This window comes from Cyprinodon tularosa, unplaced genomic scaffold (assembly GCF_016077235.1).
Source record: "Cyprinodon tularosa strain WSP-4 unplaced genomic scaffold, ASM1607723v1 ctg12, whole genome shotgun sequence".
NCBI classification, from domain to species: Eukaryota; Metazoa; Chordata; class Actinopteri; order Cyprinodontiformes; family Cyprinodontidae; genus Cyprinodon; species Cyprinodon tularosa.
Window position 1 is genome coordinate 3,346,167 of NW_024038003.1, and position 23,449 is coordinate 3,369,615.

At 39.3% G+C, this 23,449-nt stretch overlaps 2 protein-coding genes across 2 annotated transcripts in view; one reads left to right on the forward strand and one right to left on the reverse strand.

The window, feature by feature from the left end:
- The first annotated feature begins 3,104 nt into the window (after positions 1-3,104).
- On the forward strand, positions 3,105-9,097 carry prg4a (proteoglycan 4a). The gene is made up of 15 exons (XM_038269555.1): positions 3,105-3,157; positions 3,231-3,325; positions 3,483-3,599; positions 4,491-4,604; positions 4,972-5,031; positions 5,389-5,451; positions 5,637-5,708; positions 5,840-6,061; positions 6,296-6,394; positions 6,467-6,562; positions 6,859-6,998; positions 7,355-7,514; positions 7,677-7,775; positions 7,948-8,079; positions 8,809-9,097. Exons 2-15 carry the CDS (start codon positions 3,253-3,255, stop codon positions 8,970-8,972), a joined length of 1,611 nt encoding a protein of 536 aa, XP_038125483.1. The 5' UTR covers positions 3,105-3,157; positions 3,231-3,252; the 3' UTR covers positions 8,973-9,097.
- A 96-nt stretch (positions 9,098-9,193) lies between these two features.
- The window catches only part of LOC119774129 (nucleoprotein TPR-like), a 30,596-nt gene continuing 16,340 nt past the window's right edge, over positions 9,194-23,449 (reverse strand). Inside the window, exons 31-55 of the mRNA XM_038271497.1 lie at positions 23,145-23,355; positions 22,828-22,920; positions 21,310-21,423; positions 19,874-19,957; positions 19,573-19,785; positions 19,433-19,471; positions 19,084-19,272; positions 18,880-18,991; positions 18,606-18,790; positions 17,906-17,973; positions 17,614-17,813; positions 17,359-17,532; positions 17,140-17,249; positions 16,629-16,703; positions 16,305-16,541; positions 16,014-16,197; positions 15,142-15,335; positions 14,663-14,734; positions 13,446-13,534; positions 13,169-13,281; positions 12,966-13,064; positions 12,736-12,874; positions 12,184-12,281; positions 9,684-9,782; positions 9,194-9,515 (exon numbers count right to left, since the gene is read on the reverse strand). Coding sequence (XP_038127425.1) covers positions 9,460-9,515; positions 9,684-9,782; positions 12,184-12,281; positions 12,736-12,874; positions 12,966-13,064; positions 13,169-13,281; positions 13,446-13,534; positions 14,663-14,734; positions 15,142-15,335; positions 16,014-16,197; positions 16,305-16,541; positions 16,629-16,703; positions 17,140-17,249; positions 17,359-17,532; positions 17,614-17,813; positions 17,906-17,973; positions 18,606-18,790; positions 18,880-18,991; positions 19,084-19,272; positions 19,433-19,471; positions 19,573-19,785; positions 19,874-19,957; positions 21,310-21,423; positions 22,828-22,920; positions 23,145-23,355 — 3,247 coding nt within the window. The 3' untranslated portion in view covers positions 9,194-9,459. The remainder of the gene's footprint in view (positions 9,516-9,683; positions 9,783-12,183; positions 12,282-12,735; positions 12,875-12,965; positions 13,065-13,168; positions 13,282-13,445; positions 13,535-14,662; positions 14,735-15,141; positions 15,336-16,013; positions 16,198-16,304; positions 16,542-16,628; positions 16,704-17,139; positions 17,250-17,358; positions 17,533-17,613; positions 17,814-17,905; positions 17,974-18,605; positions 18,791-18,879; positions 18,992-19,083; positions 19,273-19,432; positions 19,472-19,572; positions 19,786-19,873; positions 19,958-21,309; positions 21,424-22,827; positions 22,921-23,144; positions 23,356-23,449) is intronic.

The following is a 23,449-nucleotide window of genomic DNA, read 5'->3' on the forward strand; positions in this document are numbered from 1 at the left end:
TCAATTCAGTCTATTTCTATAGCATCAAGGCACTTCACAGACATTATTCAACCAGATCATACAGTCAAATTGATTCAAAGTTTTCTACATAAAGAAAAAAACTGTTGATTGCAATGATTCATTGACTAGCAGGCAATCCATCACACTAAGCATGCTTGTAGCAACAGTGGAGAGGAAAAACTCCCTTTTAACAGGAAGAAACCTCCTGCAGAACCAGGCTCAGTGTGAGCGGTTATCTGCTGAGGCCGACTGGGGTTCAAGGAGACAGAAGCAGACATTGAAAAAAAAGCAGAGATACAAAAGGAAACTGTCAACCAGCTCCACAGGCAGCCCTGTCCAGGAAACACAGCCAGGCAGACCAGCTCAGAGCGACCCCCCACGTCAGAGGATGAAAGAGAACAGAGGACTACACTGAAAAACAAAGCAAACTCAAACATCTAGAAACAAAGGTGTTGATGGCAGCAGCACAGCTGACATTTCTCTCAAGGATGGTGTCACAGCCAAACGGGAACAGACCCGATGAAGCTACTATGAGAAAAAGCAGAGAGAGCTTAATGTTAGACGTTGAACTAAAAAAATCTGCAGAATGGGAGAACAGAGATAAAATGAAGCAGAGTGATGAAAAAGGGGTCCCTATGTCCTCCAGCCTATAAGCCTATAGCAGCATAAATATAGGGATATTTTAGGATAACCTGAGCCACTCTAACTATAAACTTTATCAAAAAGGAAAGATTTACTCATAACCTTAAAAGTAGACAGGGTTTCTGCCTCACAGACTAAAACTGGTAGTTGGTTCCACAGGAGAGAAGCCTGATAACTAAAAGATCTGCCTCCCATTCTACTTTGAGAAGTTCTAGGAACCACTAGTAAACCCACAGATTGAGGGCGAAGTGCTCTGTTAGGAGCATGAGGAAAAATTAGATCTCTGATGTCAGAGGGAGCTTGGCCATTGAAGGCTTTATATGTGAGAAGGAGGATTTTGAATTCTATTCTGGATTTAACAGGAAGCCGATGAAGAGAAGCCAGGATAGGCGAGATGTGATCTCTCTTTTTAATTTTCATCAGAACTCTGGCTGCAGCATTTTGGATCAGCTGAAGGCTTTTAACTACAGTTTGTGGACTTCCTGATAGTAAAGAATTAAATATTCCAGCCTTGAAGTAACAAATGCATGGACTAGTTTCTCAGCATCATCTCTGGACAGGAGATTTCTAATTTTTGCAATATTCCGCAGATGAAAGGACATTCTTTAAAGCTACAGTGTGTAACTTCTAGCGACATCTAGCGGTCAGACTGCAGACTGCAGCAACATGAACATCTCCCCCCCACCGCTTCTCCCCCCCAACAGTACGGCGAGCGTTACGGGACAAAATGTCTTCCACGACGTCCGCATCACCTACCTTCTCAAGTGATGAGGTTTGTTTACATAGATAATTTTACAGATAGTATTTCATTAGTCTGTGTAGGGTATAGATTTCATGTAGACTTAAGATAATAAATATACCTGTTATTTTTTCTACATCGTTTTGACGTTTTGGCGATCTCGCAATCGCTAGTTTGTTGGCTCTGCGCTGCCGTAGCGCAAAGATGTCTGCCTCCATGGCTGTGAGACCCGCTCCTATGTAATTATAAATAACGAATTCTAAGGCAACGCAAATATTAAGGTTAAGAGGCTGAGCTCGTAGAGGACGATAAATAACATAATTATGTATAATATATTACATTTCTGACTGTATATCCCTGTAAATATTACACACTGTAGCTTTAAAAATGTTTTACTTTATTATCTGAAATCAGTTTAATCCCATCCAAATGAAGTGACTGACTAATCGCCTTCTTTTTCAAAGACTCTGGTCCAAAGACTATAACTTCTGTTTTGTCTGCATTCAGGAGCAGAAAGTTAAGAGTCATCCAGGTTTTTATGTCTTGAAGCATGCCTGTAATTTATGTAATGGGTTAGCTTCATCTGGATTTATAGACAGATATAGCTGAGTATAACAGTGGAAATTAATCCCATGCTGTCTAAAAATTCTACAGATTGGGAGCATATATATAGAAAAGATAATTGGTCCTAGCACTGATCCCTGTGGTACTCCACAGGTAACCCTTAAGCATGAGGAAGATTTATCATTAAAGTGAACAAACTGAAATCTGTCAGATAGATACGATTTAAATCAGTCTAGTGCCGTTACTTTAATTCCTACAAAATATTAAAGTCTTTCTGCAGCGTAAGGAGGTTAAAAAGGCAAGCAACAAAGCATCATTCAAAACTCAGTGCATAATCAAACTGATATATTCTCTGTCATATTATGATAGGTAGATGGATGGATGGATGGATGGATGGATGAATGGATGGATGGATGGATGGATGGATGGATGGATGGATGGATGGATGGATGGATGGATGGATGGATGGATGGATGGATGGATGGATGGATGGATGCTTTTTATGTTTTAGTTGCTTTCATGGATACCACTTATGAGAAAAAACTGAAAAGGAAGTCGTTCTGCACCATGAGCTTGTCGTCTCCCCAAAGCTGACATGTTCCATTCATTTCTTTTTTCTCCCTCTGTCTTCCTTTTGATCTCCTCTTTCACCGTTTATGACCTAAGAACTAAGCTTAACAATCAAAACCCCGCCACAAAAATGTTTAAAACCAAATGACTTCAGTTTTGGCTCCAATACCTCATTATTCAAACTGGTTAAATAATGGAAAATTAGACTAAAAGGAACCAGGTAGGAGTGGAGTCGTCCATAGTTAAAGACCTCTAAAGAAAAAGATGGAGGGGCTTCTGAATATCTGTTTTTTATCTGTACTGCTAAAATAACTATTTTAAAAAGATCAATGGGCTCATATGAAATTTAAAATCTGTTCCTGAAAGAATATTTCTTATGTAAATTCAAAATGAAGTATCATTATGATATCATACTTTCTGCTTGCAGTCTAGGAGGGAATAATTATGTGTGTGGGAAGAGTTAGTGGTAGTGTAGGATGTTTCAAAACACCTAGTGAGATTTAATTAGTCTGAGGGTGTGTTTGTGATCCTAATAAAAAGTGTCCTGTTTTAGAGGTGGTGTGAACATACGTCATGCTGGTTTTCAAGTATAAAAGACCAACAGTCTGACTCTGTGACAGAAGGAGGTGATACATAAAGAAGGTAAATGATGCTTACTGCTTTTCTGCTGTTGCTTTCCATCTCATAACATCACATTGTCTGTTTCATTGTTCAGACTGTTAAAATCCAGACCTTGGATGAAGAAGATGATGAAGAACCTGGGAATTGTGCTGCTTTGCCTTGCTGCTGCTGCTTCTGCTACTGGACCAGGTAAGAACTGAACATTTGCATGACACAAGTTTGGCTTTTATATGAGTTAACCAACCTTTTATGTTCAACCCAGTCTAGAAGAATATATTGAGACTTCATTTGAGGTTCATATCAGGTTGCTTAAATGTTCAATTACTCCTAACTCTTCTACTTTCAGGCAGCTGTGTGGGTCGCTGTGGGGAGGTTTTCACCAGAGGTCAGCAGTGTACCTGTGACTTCAGCTGCATTCAGCACAAGGAGTGCTGCCCAGACTTCCAGGCCATCTGCACCACCAGTAAAAACACAGGCTGCATACATAGCATGTTTTATTGAAGAAGTCATAAAATGTATTTTATCCTGGAAAGGACTGAATCAGACAACATGAATCTGACTTCATGACTGGTTAAATCTAAAACCCCTCAAAGCTGTAACTTTTTTTTTAAATTGCATGTCTGTTTCATTCTTTTACATTTTTTTTTAGTTTTAAAACTTAACAGATTCCATTGATGTTTATGGGTAAATTTTTCTTAGCGGTCTTCTTTTAATATGCAATCATGTTCAAAGTCTTTAAGACTTGCTTTGAAGCAAACCGCATTTATTGTTATTTCTGTGGGACATTCTAACAGCTTATTAATCTGATGCTTCATAGACATTTATCTCCTTCTTTCTCATCACAGTTCATTTATTTTCTATCACAATTTTTCTTTGTGCTAAACTTTTTACCACTTTCTGCTGACTGCCTTATCTGCTAATCTAATAATTACTACAATATCCTAGGTATTTAAGACTTCTAAACTATTACAATCTGTATTATGTTTAATCTTTTCTACTGACGATGAAGGATTTAAGCACTATTATATAATATTTTCTGTTTCCAAATTTAGATTCCATGTAAGCTAGTTGTAACTTTTTTAATACATATTTAATCAAATTTTTGTATATTTTAAGGTTTTCAAATTTTTAACAGTAATATTGTTTCAATCTTTTGTTTTAGAGACCATATTAAACTTTATTACCTTCAATGAATAATCCTAGAGGCCTTTAAAACTTTTCTTTCACATTTGTTTATGACACTGTTTTTAAAAAGAATAACATTTTTGTTTGGTCTCTGCAGATTTTATCTTATTACATATTAGTAATCACAGATTTATTAGTTATAATAACCATAACCTCTCTATCCTGTTAGCTCTATCCTGTCAGGGTCGCTGTGGGGAGACGTACAGGAGAGGTATGCCCTGCGAGTGTGATCCTATGTGTCTCCAGTACAACACCTGCTGCCCGGACTTCCAGCTGCACTGCGGTCAGAATCACCTTAAAGTGAAATTTGCTCTTCTTTATACTCCTTTAACTTTTTACCAGTTCTGTCATGGCAAACTTCCTCATAAAGCAAGTGATGTAGTGCATGAAGTATCTCTGGAGAAGATGCAGGGATCCAATACTCAGGTGGAAGAATCTGCAAAAATCTGGCTTTTGTGGAAAAATTGCAAGAAAAAAAGCTACCGTAATGTAAAATTTCAATAAAAAAAAACTGACCAAATGTGAAGGGGTGTGAACACTTTTGTGGAGCGTTATAAGCTTTTGTGTCTGTAGGACTGATATTCGCTGGGAATTATACTCCTTAACAGAAAAACAAACTGGTCACTAACAGAGGCCCTTTATCTCCACAGATGCCACTGTGAGCATCCCACGTCATGGAAGCTCCCAGTCTCAGAGGACCACTAACTCCGGTTAGTAGAACCTTTCATATAACCCAAAGCTTTAGGCCGAGTCAGTAAGACTCTAATAGTCATTTGTGTGCAGATTTCTATATAAAAACATTAGGATTTAGATATTCAATTAGTATTCAACTATCCTCCCACATCAGTCTCAGACTAACCGAATATATCAGATATTTAGAAGTTAGTAATGAGAGAAGCAAAAGCAAAAGCAGATAACTGGAAATGTTTTTATTATAAACACATTTTTGCAGAAATGTTAAGACCAAAATAATCAGTACGCTTTCTGAATATATTGTAATTATGTTAGAGTTAATAAATAACTAGCACCTTCACCTTTTTTGTGCATTGTCTTCTTATTTTTAAAAGGAAAAAGGAACACAGGCAAGGGACGGCAAAGGTCCAACAGCGAGAGTGAGGAATGGTACACAGGTAGAGCAATGTTAAAAAGTCTAAATGAATTGATCCTTTAACATCACATAAAGCTGTTTTATAGTAAGAACAAAGGGTATAAGGGGATTTTTTTTTTAGAGATAGTTAATAACATTTTAACTGGAAAGAAAACTATGAATCAATGCTGTGTTTGCTTATTACCTCGGGGTTTGGGGCCTGTTCAGATTCAGGTAGATTTGGCCCCACCAACCTACTGCAAGCTGGCTCTATGGGCTCCGCTCTTCCTGCTGCTCAAGGTAACCATCTATATCAAAGTTAGGATTTTCTCGCTTTTCAATATTCAAAACCAAAACTTCTTTCATTGCTTGTATTTGTTCAGTGTTGGATCAGAACAGGAAGATATTTTCATTTTTCCTGTGCTTTGCAGGTGGACAAATTATCCCAGGGGGCCTGTTGCCTAGACAAGTGTCTACCTCTCTAGGTGGGGCTCATTTCCCAGCAGGTTATCTTTCCCAGCCCAGTAATGTTGCTCCACATTCGGATGGCCGTGTTCCTGTTGGCTCATCCACAAACGGAGCTGCAGAGGGGAAACTGAATGTCCAGCTTGTGATGACTCCAGGGAGCCTCAGTCCATCTGGTCCCAATCAAGGTAAATTCCCATTTCCTCACTCCTTAAAACTAAAAGATTTTCTCTCATGATTTATCTGTCAGTTTACTTCATTTGATCCTTTCTATTGTGTGCCTCTGATGGTTTAATGTCTGGAAAGTGCTCTACAAATAAAGTTTACTTATTTGATGGTTTACATTTTAGCTTTGTTCAATAAGCGGAATATCCTATAAGGGATGGCAGTAAAAACGAACACGGTTTCCTTTCTATTCCCAGCCGGAGGTCCAGCTGAAACTAGACCCAGCACCCTGCTGGATTTGGCCCAGGCTTTGGGTCTCTCTGCCGGGCAGAGAGGGCCTGAGGGAACTGGGACAGGTAGGGTTAGCGGTCTAATAAATGCCTGTCTTTGATGAGTTCCTGCTAATCTAATTACATGTTCTTGTGTAGGACTCCCATCTGACGCAAACCTGTGCAGTGAGGCCCCTATCAATGGTCTGACAGCTCTCAGCAATGGGACTGTGCTGATATTTAAAGGTCAGCTATGTGCTGATATGTGCTCTCACTTGCACATAATTTACTTTTTATTATTTTTTACATTTCTGTCTCTTTTATCCACCTTACTTTTATCTTTTTAAATGTTTATGTTTCTTGTGCTTCTTCTTTTATTTTTTATCTGTGATTTGTGAAATGTGAACATGTGTGTGAAAGGTGTACTACTACTGCACAAAAATTGCCCATACTGGGACAATAAAAGCTACTGAACTGAACTGAGTGATTATTAATCGGTTGCTTTGACTAAATGTGGAACGAGTGTATAATGTGTATATAATGTCTGGCAGGTGAGTTGTTTTGGGCAGTTGACTCCATCAGAGGCTCTATTGGTCCTCCCCAAAACATCACAGAGACTCTGGGGGTCCCATCTCCCATCGACACGGTCTTCACACGGATTGGCTGCAATGGAAACACCTATATCATTAAGGTAGGGAAATTTTAAAAAATGAATATCCCACCTTTTTTTTAATCCCTATTTTATCCCTTGTTGATACCAGACATGAATCCAGTAACTTAAATGAGAATCTTGTCTCAGACACCATTTGGGGGATTGTGTCCTCAGAACCCACTGTACAGAGAGGCCCTCAGAGAAATATGGAAACGAAAAAGGATAATAGGGAAAAATTTATTTAGCATCATGGATACTGACCTTGTCTCATGTGTACAAGACATGTTAACCTATGATGATGCTTCTATTGATTTTACTTGATCTAATGTCAATGCTATGTACACTGTTCATTCTTTCTAGAAGGAGTTTAATATGCCGCTTGTTTTCCTCCCCAGGGAGACCAATGTTGGCGTCTGGATGAGAACCTGGTTATGGAGCCTGGATACCCCAAACCTCTAACCTCTGAGTTTCCAGGTCTGACCGGACCCATCAGTGCGGCTCTGATGGTGCCAGCCACCAGAAACGGACCAGAGACTGTGTTCTTCTTCAAGCCGGGTGAGCATAATAGTGATGTTACCCCAGCTGCCCATAAATAGGATCATAATCATTTGAAAAGTCAGACACTTATTGAAGATTTAAGTCTATAGACCTCATCTCTGGTGCAGAATTGTTTTTCTGTTTTTTTGTCCATAACTGTTGCTTCTGAGTGGCCTCTAGGAGACATGATGCAGAAGTTCACCTTTCCTCCTGGTAGCACTGCTTCCTGCAGGGGCAAACCAAGGAGCTCCTTACAGAAAAAACTTGCCCAAAAGGCTGGTTAGTAAAACTTTAGATATTTTCAACAGCTCAGCCTTCTTCCTATTGTACACTTTTCCATCTCCTAACTTAACATGGATTGCATTACAGGACCTAAAAAGAATCCCTTTCAGTTGTAAACTTAAAAGAGCAATAAATAAGCCAATTCTCAGAAACGATGCTGTTTTTACAGGAGATGCTCTTCTGAGTGGGGAGATCAACATCAAGATTTCTCTGACAGGCTTTCCCACCCCGATCACCTCTGCTCTGACTGCACCAATCCCTGAGAGCCCCAGCCAGTACCAACACTTTGTCTTCGCTGGGCGTAAGTACTGGATCTCATCTGGATCTAAACCATAAAGAAGCTTCCTAAAAGCTTTCTTATTTAAATAACGGTTTTATGTAAACGACCAGTATAATTAACTTCTACTGCAGTCAGAGCTGGGATTCTTATGGGATACTTCTGTATCAGATATGCACATCTAGACTCTTACATTTTTGTTTATTGGCAAATAAGCCTAAATGTAGTTTAAAATAAAAGCATCTAAACATTGTTCAGACAACTGGTCTTTTTAAGCTTATAGTAGCTGTGAATCTGCAGCTTGCTCCATTAAATGTTAAAGTGTTAGATTTTTTTTATAACATCATCCAACTTTGTCAGTATAAAGTGAGAATAAACTTGGAAGATATTAAAGAATTGCATCTTTTTGCTTGTAATGTGAAATAAAAGGGGAAATAATCCTTTGCAAGGAAAAACAATTAAAGTTCCTTAAAATGTATTATTATATTTACAAACCAACCAATGAGACCTCACTACATGATGAAAACAAATAACTGAACTTAAATCAAGCAAATATAAAAGGTTTAACAACATAATGCTGGTATGTAATTTGAGTATAATCTGATTACTAAATACTTTTGTCCCTTTTACAAAGGAATTTTGAATGTGCTACCCGTCTATTCTGTTAAGTTTACTCCAGTTTACTTTCAACTAATGACAAAATTTCTATCCTCACTCAGAATCATCTGTAAACTCTTTTTGTTGCCTCCACAGCTCTCTATTTCAGAGTCCAGATTTCAGGAGACCTGCCAGCGCTGGCTAAACCACAACCCCCCCCTATCCTGAGCCCTCTGGTCACGGGGACCAGCTCTGCAGGTCAGAGCCAGAACCCTTCCCAGCAGGCCAACTCCATCAGATTCTGGCTGGGCTGTCCATAGACGTCTCCAGCAGACGGAGCCTTCTGTTTCAAGATAACGCCAATAAGACACACAGAAAATGCTTTTTGCTGAACAGAAATAGCTGCAATTCACTGATTTTCAACATTCATTAGATGATGATGATGATGTAAAAAATGGTTATAAATCGGAACCATGCTCCATCTTTCTATATGGGTTTTAAATGCATCTATGAAGCATAAAGAGTGAAGCATCACATCTCATTGCTGCTACTTTTTTCCACTTTATTCTTAAATCCAAATAAAAACAACAAAATAGCAGGACTTTTTCCAGAAAATCTAAAAAACAAAGGTAAATTCAACTCAAACTGGATTTTACAGACAAGCATATCAAGGAGGGACTAAAGCTGTTATGTCTACTGTAAAAATGTGATAACTGACTAAAACTTTTTGAAATGCAGTTTGTGGCAAACATGTTGCTTTTCGTGTCCTTAATAGAGAAAATCACTTCAGCTTAGTTGGTAACAGCATTAAGCCACACCCCCTTTTCCTGCTCCTCCTCCTCGTCCTCCTCGAGGAAACGTTCCTAAAAACATTGACAAGAGAGAATTTAAACTCAAGACTAAATGGATCTTTGTTGTGATTAAACATGTTCATATCCTAAGCTGCTTGCTGAACATAAATAAACTGCTTTATCATTTCACTCCGAGTCACTGGAGTTTTTTCACTTGATTATTTAGAAGATTCTCCTTACCTCTGCGACTGAGGAACCTTCCTCCTCTGCCTCTGCCAGAGAAGATGCTCATCAGAGGCTGGCTAGTTACTGAGCGAGGTTGACTAGCACTGCTGGTGTCTGATTAAAGAAGCAAAACACAATTTCAGAAAAGTCAGGACTTGGAGAACAACTTTCACTAAGAAGAACAATTAACAGAATGACAGGAAACTGAAAACATTGCAAACATGAAGCAGAGAATGAGAAAAGGTCATAAAATTATTTAAATCAACTACAAGCCTTTTGATTTAAGTTGCTGCTGAAGGAGGCAAATTCATTATTTTTAAAAGGTGTGGTCTTCAAATGAGTCTCTGGCATCAGCAACAATCTCTTACCGTATGATAAACTATAAGATGAAATATCAAATAGAGGGCATACGAGGCACACTTCTATGATGGAGTTCAAGGGCCAGGCTTGGGTTTAATTTTTTTCCAATTTGAGAATAGAGTCATAAAATGATGAGAATAAAGTCCTAACATTACACTAATAAAGTCAGAAATTTACAAGAATAAATTCATAAATTTACAAGAATAAAGTAATACATTACAAGAACAAAGTCATAATATTACAAGAATAAAGTTGTATCTTATGACTCTTACAAGAAGCACTTTCTTCGCTAAAATGAGGAATTTTGAGCATCATGTGAAGTTATACTTTTGCATTTCTTTGACAAATAAGGAGATCTTTTAGCAAACCAGCATCAAATTGGGCAGGATGTCAAAGTGGACTGTTTGGTGGTGCTAGTTGGCCATCATATGCTGGTCGGAGCTCAAATCTTTCTTTCTGAAACGGGTTGTGGTACGATGACTTTTATCTCGAAAATTTTAAATTTTATTACTAAATTCTCATAATGTTATGACTTTATTGCCGTATCTAAAAAAAAATAAATAAATCAAAAATCTCTAGCCTGGCCCTAATAATCTGTCGTACACACATAAAAATTTCTTAAATGTGTAAAATTTATAGCTAATTACACAGATATTCAGAAATCTTTGTGAACACATTAAAATACAATATAAAACAATGCTGAAAAGAGCAGCAATTTAAAATATTTTTTCTATAATTTTAAATTAATTCCTGACCAACGTTTTGCATGTTTAACCTGTTATTATGATGGTTCATGTTTTTTCACGATCCAATCTTTAGTTTATTCTACAGATAATTAATCAGATTAAAAGCAGGACGAGCTGATCCTCTCCGATATGTGAATATTACTACAATTCAGGGTCTATTTTGTTTAGATTAAATGCTCATTTTAAACCAGGGATGCATCATATGGAGATCCAAGATCAATACTGCTGTTATGGCTCACAGCCAATAGAAACTAATATAAACACATTTGATCTGCTTGCCCCATCAATGCCATTATGAAAATAAACATCAGCAATAATAATTAGAATATAGGGCCAGATATACTTCGAAAAAGGTAATAAAAAAAAGAAAAAGGAACAAAAAATCAGCCAAACAGGATACACCTTGTATATACGGATATAAGGTGTATTCCCATTTCAGACCTAAATCTCCCAGAGTTTGGAAACATTTCTTGCTTAAATCCATGTACGGTCTCTCTAAACCTTACAGAAAAGTAACTGAAATCAGTTCAAATGCCCTTGACAGAAACAAACATTAACTTTTCTATATATTTGTGGCAACAACCTGAGTTTTCAGGTGGGGGCCATTTATTATCTCCTCCAAGGAAGATATAATTTTAATCATGGTTTTGGGTGGTTCATCTGTCTGTCTGTGTACAGGATAACTTGAAAAGTTATGAAAGGATTTTATTGAAATTAAATTAGTTCAAGGAACAATCTATTACATTATGGTGATGATCCACATCATAATCTGGATGCAGGATTTTTTTTAAAGGATTCTTTAACACTATTTGGCGGAACAAGAAGTTCCCCCATAAACCAGAGGGTGGCAGCACTGACTATTTACAGCTTCAGCATCACTCATTGAAGTCCAGAAGTATTATACTGAAGACAAAAACACAGGAAAGCTGAGCCATGCCTCGCATAAAGTATCGATCTGCTGATCAAACAAAGCAGAGTGAATGAAGTAGGTGAGTGCAGAACAAACACCAGAGGCTGCAGACACATGCTATGCCTTATTTATAAACTTCTGAAAGGATTTTAAGGGAAATGTTACCCAAATTAACAATTCATTAGAATTTGCTAATGATACAGATCATATGCCAGTTTTAGCTATAGTTGTAAGACAAAATATCGGACAAAATTTGCTACTTGGTGAATTTCTGTGCTCTCAGGGTGCTTTTTTAGTCTTTGATTAAATTTTGAAAGCATTTGCAGTGAAAAGCACATAGGAATCCCTTTAAACCCAGGTTAAACACCATAAGCTTTATACAAAGCTGGACACATTGCATACGACAACTGGCCTGCAGCCTAAATGAACCAAATATCACATTACTTGGGTCATTGATGAGACAGGCTTTGCATATATGAGATGTGACAGAGTGAATTACCAGGGTCTTGGCTCGTAGATGGCAGTGAAGCATCATCATTCTGCTGTCCGGTTGATTCCACGTCTGTCTGGCTGTCTAAGGACATCTCAATACTTGGTCTAAACATAACCATACAAGAGTTGGAGACACCATCACGTAAGACGTATCACTGTGATGTAATAATATTACATTCAAGCATCCATGGGGTTAAAAATAATACACAATTAACTGCTCTGTGTAGATCTCTGTCATGAGCACAGTGGAGTTTGTAGTTGATAGTTTTGTACACATGCAGCTTGAGAAATACTAACTAAACAGAGTGATTTAGTTCTTCAGGTTTGATCTGCAAATAGCTTCAGTCATGCAGCTGCAGCTTGGTCAAATATGTGTGAGGCTGGATAAGATTAGCTAATTTAAGATAAATAAATTCTGCCATCAATGACTTAGAGTCATTATTATAATTTTTCATTTCAAAATTTTTGAATTTTAAAATTCAAAACCGAATATGTTAGGGTCAGTAATACTTTTAACAAAAAAATTTTTTTTTTTTAAATCCTCGACTGAGATAATCACCCTTCTCCTTCTTGCATGAACACCTCGTCTCCATCATCTGCAGATGCTGCCATCCCTGTTGATGCAGTTACCATGGGAACTGACTGGGAAGCCATGTTGTCACTGCTGTCAGAGGGCATGCTCTCTGTAAAGACGGTCACTGAAGCAAACAACAAAGTTAGAAAGCAATAAAAAAGATAAATATAAAAATAAAGCGGGGGAAATAAATGGTCCAGTGGGTGTTGGCTGACCTGGTGCCGCCGACTGTAAAGGTGTAGTGGGGACACTCCTCCCACCTCCATCTTCATCGTGAGCAGCCAGGAAAAGAGGAGACTCATACATACCCAAACCTGCAAATGCAGAATATTTAGAGGAGATGTAGATTTCAGGTGTATAATAGGAACCTATTATTAGAAAGCAGCTGACAAGGTCATTATGAGGGTACAGTTTGTACCTCCTTGAGAAGCCAGTTGTCCCAGGTCAGAATGTGAAGATGGTGTCTGTTGCAGCAAATCTTCTGGAGGTCCAAACCTGAATCTAGTGGACAGGCCCGCTACCTGGGGCGAACTGTTGGGTAAAGGCAGAGAAGACAGTCACACAGTTGTTTGGAGGGAGATCACATGCTTGACTGCTTGAGCTTCCAGAGGCAAATCAACATTCACTCATCTTTTCAGTTTCCAAATCATTAAGTAATCCATTTATAAAAAGGAGGAAATGTTTATGAATCTTACTGTATAGCCTCAGCAAAACCATCAGTACGGTGTGGGACAACCAGAGTGGGAGTACTGGGAACCATTCTGTCGTCGTCATCAAAGAATGGCTGTAGAAATAAACAAACCCAATCTTTAATACAAGTAGCTTATGGGCTTGAAAAAAATTGTTCCTTAAACTGATCAGTAGCATCTGTATATCATTTAATGAGAAGAACAGCACCCTCATATTCACACAAAGCCTATTCCGACTCTCCATTAAGGTCAACGTTTCTTTAGATCAATCTAATCCCAGTGGCCTGAGCCAAATCTGTTTTTGTAAAGTACATGTATCGCTAGAAGTAAGATGCAACATTTCAGTATTGAATATCCTTAAATGATTTAGAAGTGGTACGCAGAAACGGCAATAATTTCCATTACTTTTACCCCTGAGTACATGTTTATTATGATGAGGGATGCTCTGAAGCATCAAAGTCTGATTCTGAAAGAAGTTTAATAATTATGGTCCAGTTATTCAGAAAGTAGGCTGGATTCCTGTGATTGGAGCTGCTCCAAGCAACCAGCAGGTCAAGGGAAACTTGAACGCTGTGGATAGTGTGTAAGTACAGGTGCATCTGTAGCTACGTTTACATGGACCCCGACAATGGCATTGAAGGCTTGATCCAATCAAATCACTGTTTCATGTAAACATGTCCAACTGAAGATCCTTATTCGATTCAGTCCGATCGAAAGAGATTTCACTCTGGAAGAGAGAGGACGTTTTTCCAATTGCAATCCATATACACACCCATTCAGACCGTTGGAGTAAAATAAACTCCACTGTGCAGGTGTGCGATGCATTTGCATAAATTATTTAGTCTGATCGAACGTTTGCTACATGTTTATACACGTCATAATGGGATCATTTTGTTTCATGTCCATGCAAACATATTTTGAAAATTCTCCATCAACCCATGGTTAGATCGGATCAGGGAAATTTTCCGCATGTAAAAGTAGCTTCTGTGTCACCTGATTTGAGACGCCAAGTAGGAATTTTTAAATAAAATGAAATAAACATCTGTAGTAGCTTGGCTTAGCTCATTAAATATAGGAATTGCCCAGCAGATTATCTTTAATCAAGAAGGCTTCTAGATTAAATAGTAACTTATTTCTAAATGTAACAAATGTATTTTTTCCCTGTTTGAATTCAAAATAAGCTGGATGTGGTAGTAAAGCAAAACACACTTTCACTTTCTTACCATAGAGGCCAATCCAGGGGTCAGTTGAGGTCCGCGACCAGATGATGGTCTACGCAGCTGAGAAGTCTGTCTCTAAAGAGAAAAAAACACACATAATTTCTACAGGATGGTACATGCACACAATATATCTCACAGGAGTTTAATCTAAGTGTCTTAGCTAACTCCAAGTTTTATAGTAGAAAGACACTAAATGAAGCATTCAGTTTTAGTAACAACTGTAGCAGTAATATTTTTGACATTTTTCAATCATATGCAACAGAATTTAGACAAAACTGCTCTTCTGTATATTTTTTGTCAAATAAGGCCGCCGCCTGCATGGTTTATATCAAACTGGAAATTATTTAGTTGTGAGAGGATGATGTGAAACAGAGGAGGTTTTCTCTATTTCAGTTAGTTGTTTTCAAAATAAGCATAACATGACAGACAGTAAACACTTCAAGAACAAACAGTGTTTAATGTGTAATAACTTTTTTTTTTACTTGTGTATGCGGGGGTCCCAGTTCAGGAGCAGGAGCTTGGATATAGAGGCGAGGTGGCAGTGCGTGTGGAGGTCTGCGTGCCTGGGGCAGCCGAATGGTTAGGGAGGATGAGGAAGGCGACTGTGCAGAGGAGCAGGCCGGAGGGAAGTGCGGGGGGTCTTTAGCAGCTCCAGGATCCGTTCCAACGCCGGTACCTAGAAGAGACTTATTTAGTATGCAGATGTCTTAGGCTACGTTCACACTGCAGCCTGAAGTGACCCAAATCCGATTTTTTGGCCCATATGCGACCTGGATCTGATCTTTTCATTTCAGTCTGAACAACACAGATCCGATTTTTTCCAATAGGACCCAGGCCACTTGGTTATGCGGTCCTGAATCTGATACGAATCTGATCTTTTCAAATGCGACCTGTGTCTGAACGACCAGGTCGCATTCATCTGACCTAAAGGCCATTAACACCCGACAGAGGTCACTATTCTGGGTCTTGCAATGAAGAAGCGGCAAGAAAAACAACAACCATGAAGGACGACGTATTTATGTTTAACCATCTTGAAAAGATTGTGTTTTTATGGTTATGAAAGATCGCAAGATGCGCTCCGACACTACCATCCATGTTTACTTGCGTAAACACAGAGCACGCTGGTCTGTTATGTCATTGCGTCCTATACTGCGAATGCAGGACACTTGCGTTGTATGACTGCAGTTCACACAGGAGATCACATACAAGTTGCATATATTTGGAAATGGAACTGGAACGCAAAAAAAAAATCGGATTTCACAAAAAAAAGAAAAATCTGAATTAAGCAACAAGGCCTGCAGAGTGAATGTAGCCAAAGTGATCGAGGCAATGTGTCTCAGGAGTTGTAGCTCACCGCTTTGAGAGGGGTCAGATGGACGTTGGGAGCTGGAGGAGGCGCTCACATTCTCCTCCGTGTTGGTAACCTCTGATGGAACTCCCTCCTCTCTCCCCTCTTCAGCTTCCTGACTGTCCTCATTATGTTCCTCTCCACCCCTCATCCCACCGTCAGCAGCATCCTCGTCATCAATGTCTTCTTCCTAAAACAGAAAAACGGAAGAAACCCGCAAGTTCTCTGGTCATCTCAATGCTAACATATATATATTTATATCCCTTTCATTCACAAACATTTAATTATTTGTTAGACCTTCTCTCCAGCTGCATCTTCCTCTTCCTCCTCTTCTTCTTCTTCTTCCTCGTCTTCTTCCTCCACCCTCTGGTCTCCCTCTTTGCTCTCCCGGCTCTCGCTATCTGTGTCGATCACGATAACGTCTCTTATTAAAGCCGAGCTCTGGGAGCCCTGGTCAGAGGGGACGGACTGAGAGACGCCTTCATCGTCCTCCATGTCTTCAGCTAACCCATGGAAACCTTCTTCTGGGAGCTCCTAAAAGCCAAACATAAAAGCATTACAAGTTGTTGAAGACATACATTTGCAGGTCTGACATTCATTCATTTCTCCCTAATTTCAGACCTGACTGTCATCAGGTGAAGCCTGCTGCTCTTCCACATGCCTCAGCTCTCCTTCCACCTCTTCGTCGCCTTCCATCTGTAACAAGGGAAATTACATCTCTCTTCAATACTTCATCTTTTAGAAGAGATTCTGCAAAATAGCTTTTTTCTCTCCAGCAAAGCTGCAGAACGAGAGGCCTAAACAAGCAGGTAATATTACTTGACATCTTTATGGGATCTGTTTGTAGGGTGAATGAACTACTACAACTAAAGCCTACTCTGCTTCTATCATCTTTATTTAGGAATCAAACTCAGTCTCTACAAACCTCTAAATAGATACTAAACATATACATTTTCCTCAACAATTAAATAAGTTATTTTAAATTTTCAATCTACACAATTCAAATCTCAAATACATCAGTTTAATAGTATAATAAAGAGGTAAAAAATAGTTACTACTATATAATAACAAACTAAAGGCACAAAAACACGTGTAGAGTGTTTTAGTTGGGTGTCAGGGTGTTATATTTTACCCGCAGAGTGATTGTTGGCTTCAGCCGTAGTTTCTTGGTGGTTGGAGTCGTTTGTGAACTCTCAGGTTGACTCTCCTCTTCCTCCTCATGTTCTCTGCTTCGCTTTGAACCTGATTGTTAGCCGCAGCAAACAGACACTTTAAACACTATAACCAGGTTTCCAGTTTTGAGTGTTAATTTTTAGGGTTAATTGCAGGTCTGATGGAAAGCGCTCCTCACCTGTTGCAGGCAAACAGGGGGAGGAGGAAGATGTGGTTGGCCGCTCTGGCTCCATGCTGGAGCCTGCATCCTGACTGGCTGCCTGCTGCTGGGTGGGCTGAACGAAGGCTGTGGTGGGAGCGTTCATGAGAGCAGAGGTGGTAGAGTGAACAGAAGCTGCTGTACTGATGAGTGCTGCAAAGAACAACACACTTGAAATGTTAGATCAGAGCATTTCATTATACTTCTGTATTTTAAAAGCGTCTCTCTTTTTACCCTCTTGATTCTCGGTCTGTGTAGTTGGCATCACTGTAGCTGTGGGTGTTGGCATGGAGACAGCTGCGGGAGTAACCATAGGCCTGATGCTGGCTCGGGGAGTGGCTTTGCTGCCGGTGGATGGACTGGGCTTGTTACTGGGCGACGGAGTACTTGGAGTGGGCCGGATGTTTGCAGTTCGAGGCTCAGAGGCAATCAGGCTAGAAATAATAAAAATGAACATTATCCAAATACCATCATAACAATTTTCTCAGTTTGTTTGAACTTTTATCTTGATTGATTCAAGTCTTACCTGCCCCTCTCCTGAGCAGGACTCTTCAAAGAAATTTGTCTCTGGTCTGAGGATCTAGGCTGCTCTCCCTTTTTGGAATTGAAATAAGAAAATACAGATAGAGTTGTAGGATATGACAACAAAAAAACATATGATGGAAAATGTTGCAGTGAGGATGTAGGTTGCAATAGATCCCTTTTTTCTATTTTTCCCTCTGTGACCTTTTTGGCCGATGTGTTTTGTGTCTGCCTCTATTAGCCTCTAGCCAAGTCTAACTTAGACTGCATTATGAATACAAGTATATTATATTAAAAATATGTCAGCAGACAGGTACTTCAGCCAAACAGCCTTCTAATGTACGAGTACTGAACCCAATTTTTGTTAGGATTTGTTTACATTTATGCAATCCTAAAATCAAGTAAACAGTAAGAAAAAAATGCACCATTGAACTAGTTTTATTTTATTGTAAATTTACAATTAAAACTAAATCTAAAGTGGCAATTGAAAAAATGAGTCCGTGATAAAGAGTATAGAAATGACAGTTGCATCAATTACAACTGCAATTAAGATAATTAGATCCCTTTAGAAACATTATGGCACAACCATATTCAAATGTACTTTAGTCGCATATATTTAGTGTAAATGCGCTTTTATTTGTTTTATCTACTTTTTCCACCTTTGGATTGTTTTTAGTAATTATGTGAAGAAGTCCATAATGTACCTTGACTCCAGTCTGGTCCTGAGCTTCTTCCCTGCCTTCAGCGAGAGCCTGGGTCTCTCTCAGTTCTTTTTCCAGTCGAAGAAGTCTTCCTTCATACTGAGACTTCAGGGCGCTCATCCTGACCTCCAGCTCCTCTTTGTTCTGTTTCAGTTCTTCAACCTCCTGACTGAGCTGCTCTTTGGCACCTACAGGTAAAGGTCCAAATGAGAGGTTTAACTCTGACAACTAATTAAAAAAAAAAACATCAGACCCAAATGTAGTTGATCCAACTTACTGTTTACTTGGTTGATTTTAAGCTTGGCTGCAAGGATGACCTTTTTCCTCTTCTCCTCTTTTTCAGCCATCTCCTGTTTCAGCTGCTCTTCTTTGTTCTTACAGTCAGACAGCTGCAGGGAAACAGATTCAATCATTTCAAAGATTAGAAAAACAACATATAAGTCACAAATCAGTGATAAGATTGGAGACTTCAAATGAGTACCTCCTGTCTGAGTTTGGTCAGCTCCTCTTGTAGAGTCTGGGTGACTTCACTGGCAGCTGTAGAGTCACTGGCCTGGGTAGACTGGGAGCTCTGGTTGGCCTGTGCTGCTCGTGTAGCACTATGCGCTTGCTTAGCTTTAGTTAGCTGCTCCTGCAGATGCTTTATCTCTGCGTCACGCTCAGAAACTGTCTGAAATACACAAACACACACAAAAAAAGATATTTGTGAAGAAACAGGCACCATTTCTGTAGATTTTTTTTAGCTTTGAAAGGTCTGCATTGCAAACATATTTTAATACTATAGGGCATAACACAGACACAGCAGAATAACATTTTTTTTAGATCCTTACCTTCTGCAGGCTGTCCAGTTGGGCTTGAAGCTCAGTCACCTGGTAAATGACAAACATAATATGCTCCTTAAATAAAACAATTTCAGGAACAAAGTTATTGACATGTTTGTTTTTTAAAGCTTTAGAAATTTCTTCCTCACCTTGTTTTCAGCTTGACTCAACGAAGTCTTGACATCGTTAACCTCCTGATTGTGGCTCTGTTGGGTCGCCTCGTCTGTCTGCTGGAGCTCCTTCTGTTTGGCAAGGTTCTGTTGAAGGGCATCTTTAGCCTGCTGCAGATCGCTCTGCATCTGCTGCATCTGGTTCTGACGGGCCTGGGCCAGGGCCTGGACGCTTTTCAACTTCATCTGCAGCTATAGACAGGTAAAAAGATTGTGCTGCTTCATTGTTAACATCAATATAATTAATTGAGTAAAGTCCTCCAAAAAGCTGTAATCCTACCTGCTGGCTTTGGTTCTTGGCTTGCTCAAGTTCTTTCTGATTCTGCTGCTGCTGGGTCTGGATCTGAGACAGCTGGGATTGCACCTGGAAAGGCAACCAAAATTAACTGTTTAACACCACGTTTCCATCACACAAACCCAACATGCGAGGACAAACATGCACATCAATAGCTACATTTATATGGATATTAGTTATGAGGAAAACAGCCGATCAGACTAAAAATGTGTTGTGTAAACATGTCAGGATTGGACTGAAGTTGTAGTCCGACTAATGAGGGATGGTTTATGCCTGGTGACAATCCGATCTGCTTACATGAAAACACTTGTCCAGATCAAGTTATTTTGAATGAAACAAACCTTCAATATACTGCATTTCTGCCTTTTAAAGCGGATTGCTTTGGCTAGCAGTAATCAGAATATTCCCGGTCAGCATATTTACATGACACACTTTTAGTCCTATTGACTATTTTATTATGATTCCTCCTCCCTTTTCTGGGCTGCATCCTTATCGTGGTGGAGGGGTGTGAGTGTCCCAATGATCCTGTCAGGGGCTTTGTGCCCATTGTAGGGCCACACAAGGCAGACAGGTCCTAGGTGAGGGACCAGACAAAATGCAGCTGAAGGACCTCTTATGATGAGATGTAGTGTTCCCTCACCCAGACGCGGGTGACTGGGGCCCCAAGCTGGAGCCAGGCCTAGAAGTGGGCCACGCTGGCGAGCACCTGGTGGCCACGCTTTTACTCATGGGACCAGGCACAGTCTGAAGAGGAAAACATGGGATGCCCTTTCAATGATCTCACCACCTATCGGAGGGGCCAAAGTGGTCGCGTGCATTGTGTGATGGGTGGCAGTCGAGGGCTGAACTGTAATTTGTCTGGGCTCTCCATTAGAAATAGGGTGAGGTGCTCAGTCATCCAGGGAGAATTGTTGGATGGAGGAGCCTGTTGAGGTGGTTCGGGCATCTGGCAAGGATGCCTCCTGGACGCCTCCCTGGCGAGGGTTCCAGGCAGGAGACCAAGGACATGCTGAAGGCAATATGTTTCTCTGCTGGCCTGGGAAAGCCTTGGAATTCCCCTGTAGGAGATGGCCAAAGTGGCTGGGGAGAGGGACATCTGGGTCTCCCTACTGAATCTGCTACCCCCTTGACAACAGTTAAGCGGAAGATAGATGGATACTTATGTCCTTTGAAAAAAATACAATCTCAGTACTTTTTGTTTTTTAATCCAATCCTGAAATTTTGTGCATATAAACATAGTGAGTTATGCTTGCATTTCCATCAGTCTGTAACAGACATATCAAAAACTCCCTGATGAGTTCCTTCCCTCTTAATGTATGATTTTATGTTATAGCTTTATTCATTTAAAACTTACTGCTTTATTTATTTAAACTGTGCTATGTAACTACTGCAGTAAAGTTTGCTGTGTCAGTGTGAGATACCTGTGTCAGCTGGTTCTGGTTCTGTGTCAGCTTGGTTTGGAGCTCCTGGAGCTTTTCCTTGGTCTGCTGATTTTCCTTCTGAGCTGCCTCCAACTCCTGCTGGGATTTTTGAGCCTGGTAGTAAAAATATATATAATTACTGGTGTTTTAAATAATTTCATTACAAAAAATTCAACATGAAACAAATGTAAGTATTAAAATATGGCTGTGTAATCAATTGCATGTGCAGTATAATCTTTACATTAAGACACTGACTTTCTCACTCTAGCCATTTGGGTAACAGTGATACACTTTATGTGGGTTTGCTGTTACACAGAAGGGAAGATCTATGAATGAAACTAGAAGAACATTTCACACAACAATAACAGTAAAGTTCTGTGACCAACTTTCTAGGTCATGAAAAAACTGAAACCCTGGAGTGAAACATCTACATGCTTGTGGCAACAGCAAATAAACATCTAAATCATTCAACCTTAATATCAAACGTCTTTGTCTGTTAGTCATACTTCCGGACAGAGATGTTAAATTACATTCACTTTTAGGGCCATAAATAAACTCGATTCTCACAAATCTTTCCTCGTGTGATCTAAACCTTTTGCTAAATTTAAATCAACAGAGATTAGGATACTACTCAGAAAGAGTATGGTCACTGAGTATTCACACTTCATCAGAAGTTTAGCTGCTCAAGTCAGGAAGTCAATTAACCATAGCTTAGATCATAGCTGAGAAAAAAAAAAAAAATATATATATATATATATATCGGAGGAATATATCGGATTATTGAAGAGAGCAAAACGCTTTATGTTACTTAGAAGATGCATCATACAGGTGTCCTTATTTTCTCACAGTCTTTGTCAGCCGATCTTCAAACTATCTACTACAAAACAGATCATGGTACGGATTACTGCTTGACCCCAAAAAAGAGAAAGTCGTCTCTGCTTTGCCTTCCTAACAAAGCCCATTAAAATCCTGACTATTATTCTCAGAAACACTGCATGAAAAATAATCTCAGAAACTGTGTCGAGAACAAGCCAAAAGAAAAAGAACATACTTCTGGCTTCTTGCGGAGAATCTTACAGCCTTAGCAGTTAAATCAAATGGAGATCCAGTCAACAGGAAACATATCTTACTTCTCTTTGATCGAGACTAATTTATTTCTGATCCCGACTACAGGCTTGGATTATACTTCAATGAATTATACTGATCTAAACTAATTGTAGAACTGCCTAACTGAGAACTGCCATATAGATGCATTTGTTGGAACTGAATTCATCATAACTATACTATTTAATTTAATAATATTGCTTACAGATAACAGTATTTCTGTTTACTGCATCTGGAAAAAGCACATGTTCAGGGTTCAGTTCACTTTTCAATCTATATTTGACTTTCTTAGTAAAATACAAAAGAAGATATTCTGTTTTAGTTTTTAATTAAACATCAGCTGTAAACTTTCCATGTTCAAATTCTGCTGTCTTTTAAACAAACTCAAACAGTTCAATGTTCATCTGAGCTCACCTCCTGCTGGTGTTTCTGAGCTTCCTCCTTTACAGTTTTTAGTTCCTCTTGGATCTTCTTCTGCTCCTCATTTCCAGAGGATTCACTGATCATCTAGAACCAAAACAAATTATTACTTTCTGCACTTAATTTTTTTATGAGACCAGGTCTGTCAGGATCTATGCTTATATCACAAATACAATTTATATTTGAGCATGAATCAAATTATAATAAGTGTACACAGCTTTAAAGACACTTGCTTCCCTGAGTTAATGCTTGTTTGACCATTTATAGGTAATAAAGAAGCAAAGGTGCTGTTTTTATGTCGAAAGTCATACCTTGTCATGTTGGGCTTTGAGCTCCTCGTACTGAGTCTTGTAGCGGCGTCCGATCTTCTTCACCTGATTGATGGTCCTGTTCTTCTCCAGAATGTCGTTATTTTTAGTTTCCAGGTCTTTCTTGAGAGAGTCTTTTTCCGATGTCAAGCGGACCACAGAGTCCTTGAGACCTTGAAGTTGGGACTGAGCTGAATTACCGCTGGCGTTGGATCTAATGGACACAACAGAACGGAGGAGCAAATGAATCACTGGTCTCTCCGTCCCTTGCTGCATTGTGAATGTTGTCCCACAAAGCTTGGTAGTAA

Excerpts from the sequence above, each read along its gene's own strand:
- prg4a (XM_038269555.1), top strand. The coding sequence starts at position 3,253 with ATGAAGAAGATGATGAAGAACCTGGGAATTGTGCTGCTTTGCCTTGCT. Across the intron at positions 6,395-6,466 it reads GCCTGAGGGAACTGGGACAG|GACTCCCATCTGACGCAAAC; the intron begins GTAGGGTTAGCG and ends GTTCTTGTGTAG. Across the intron at positions 7,776-7,947 it reads AAAACTTGCCCAAAAGGCTG|GAGATGCTCTTCTGAGTGGG; the intron begins GTTAGTAAAACT and ends CTGTTTTTACAG.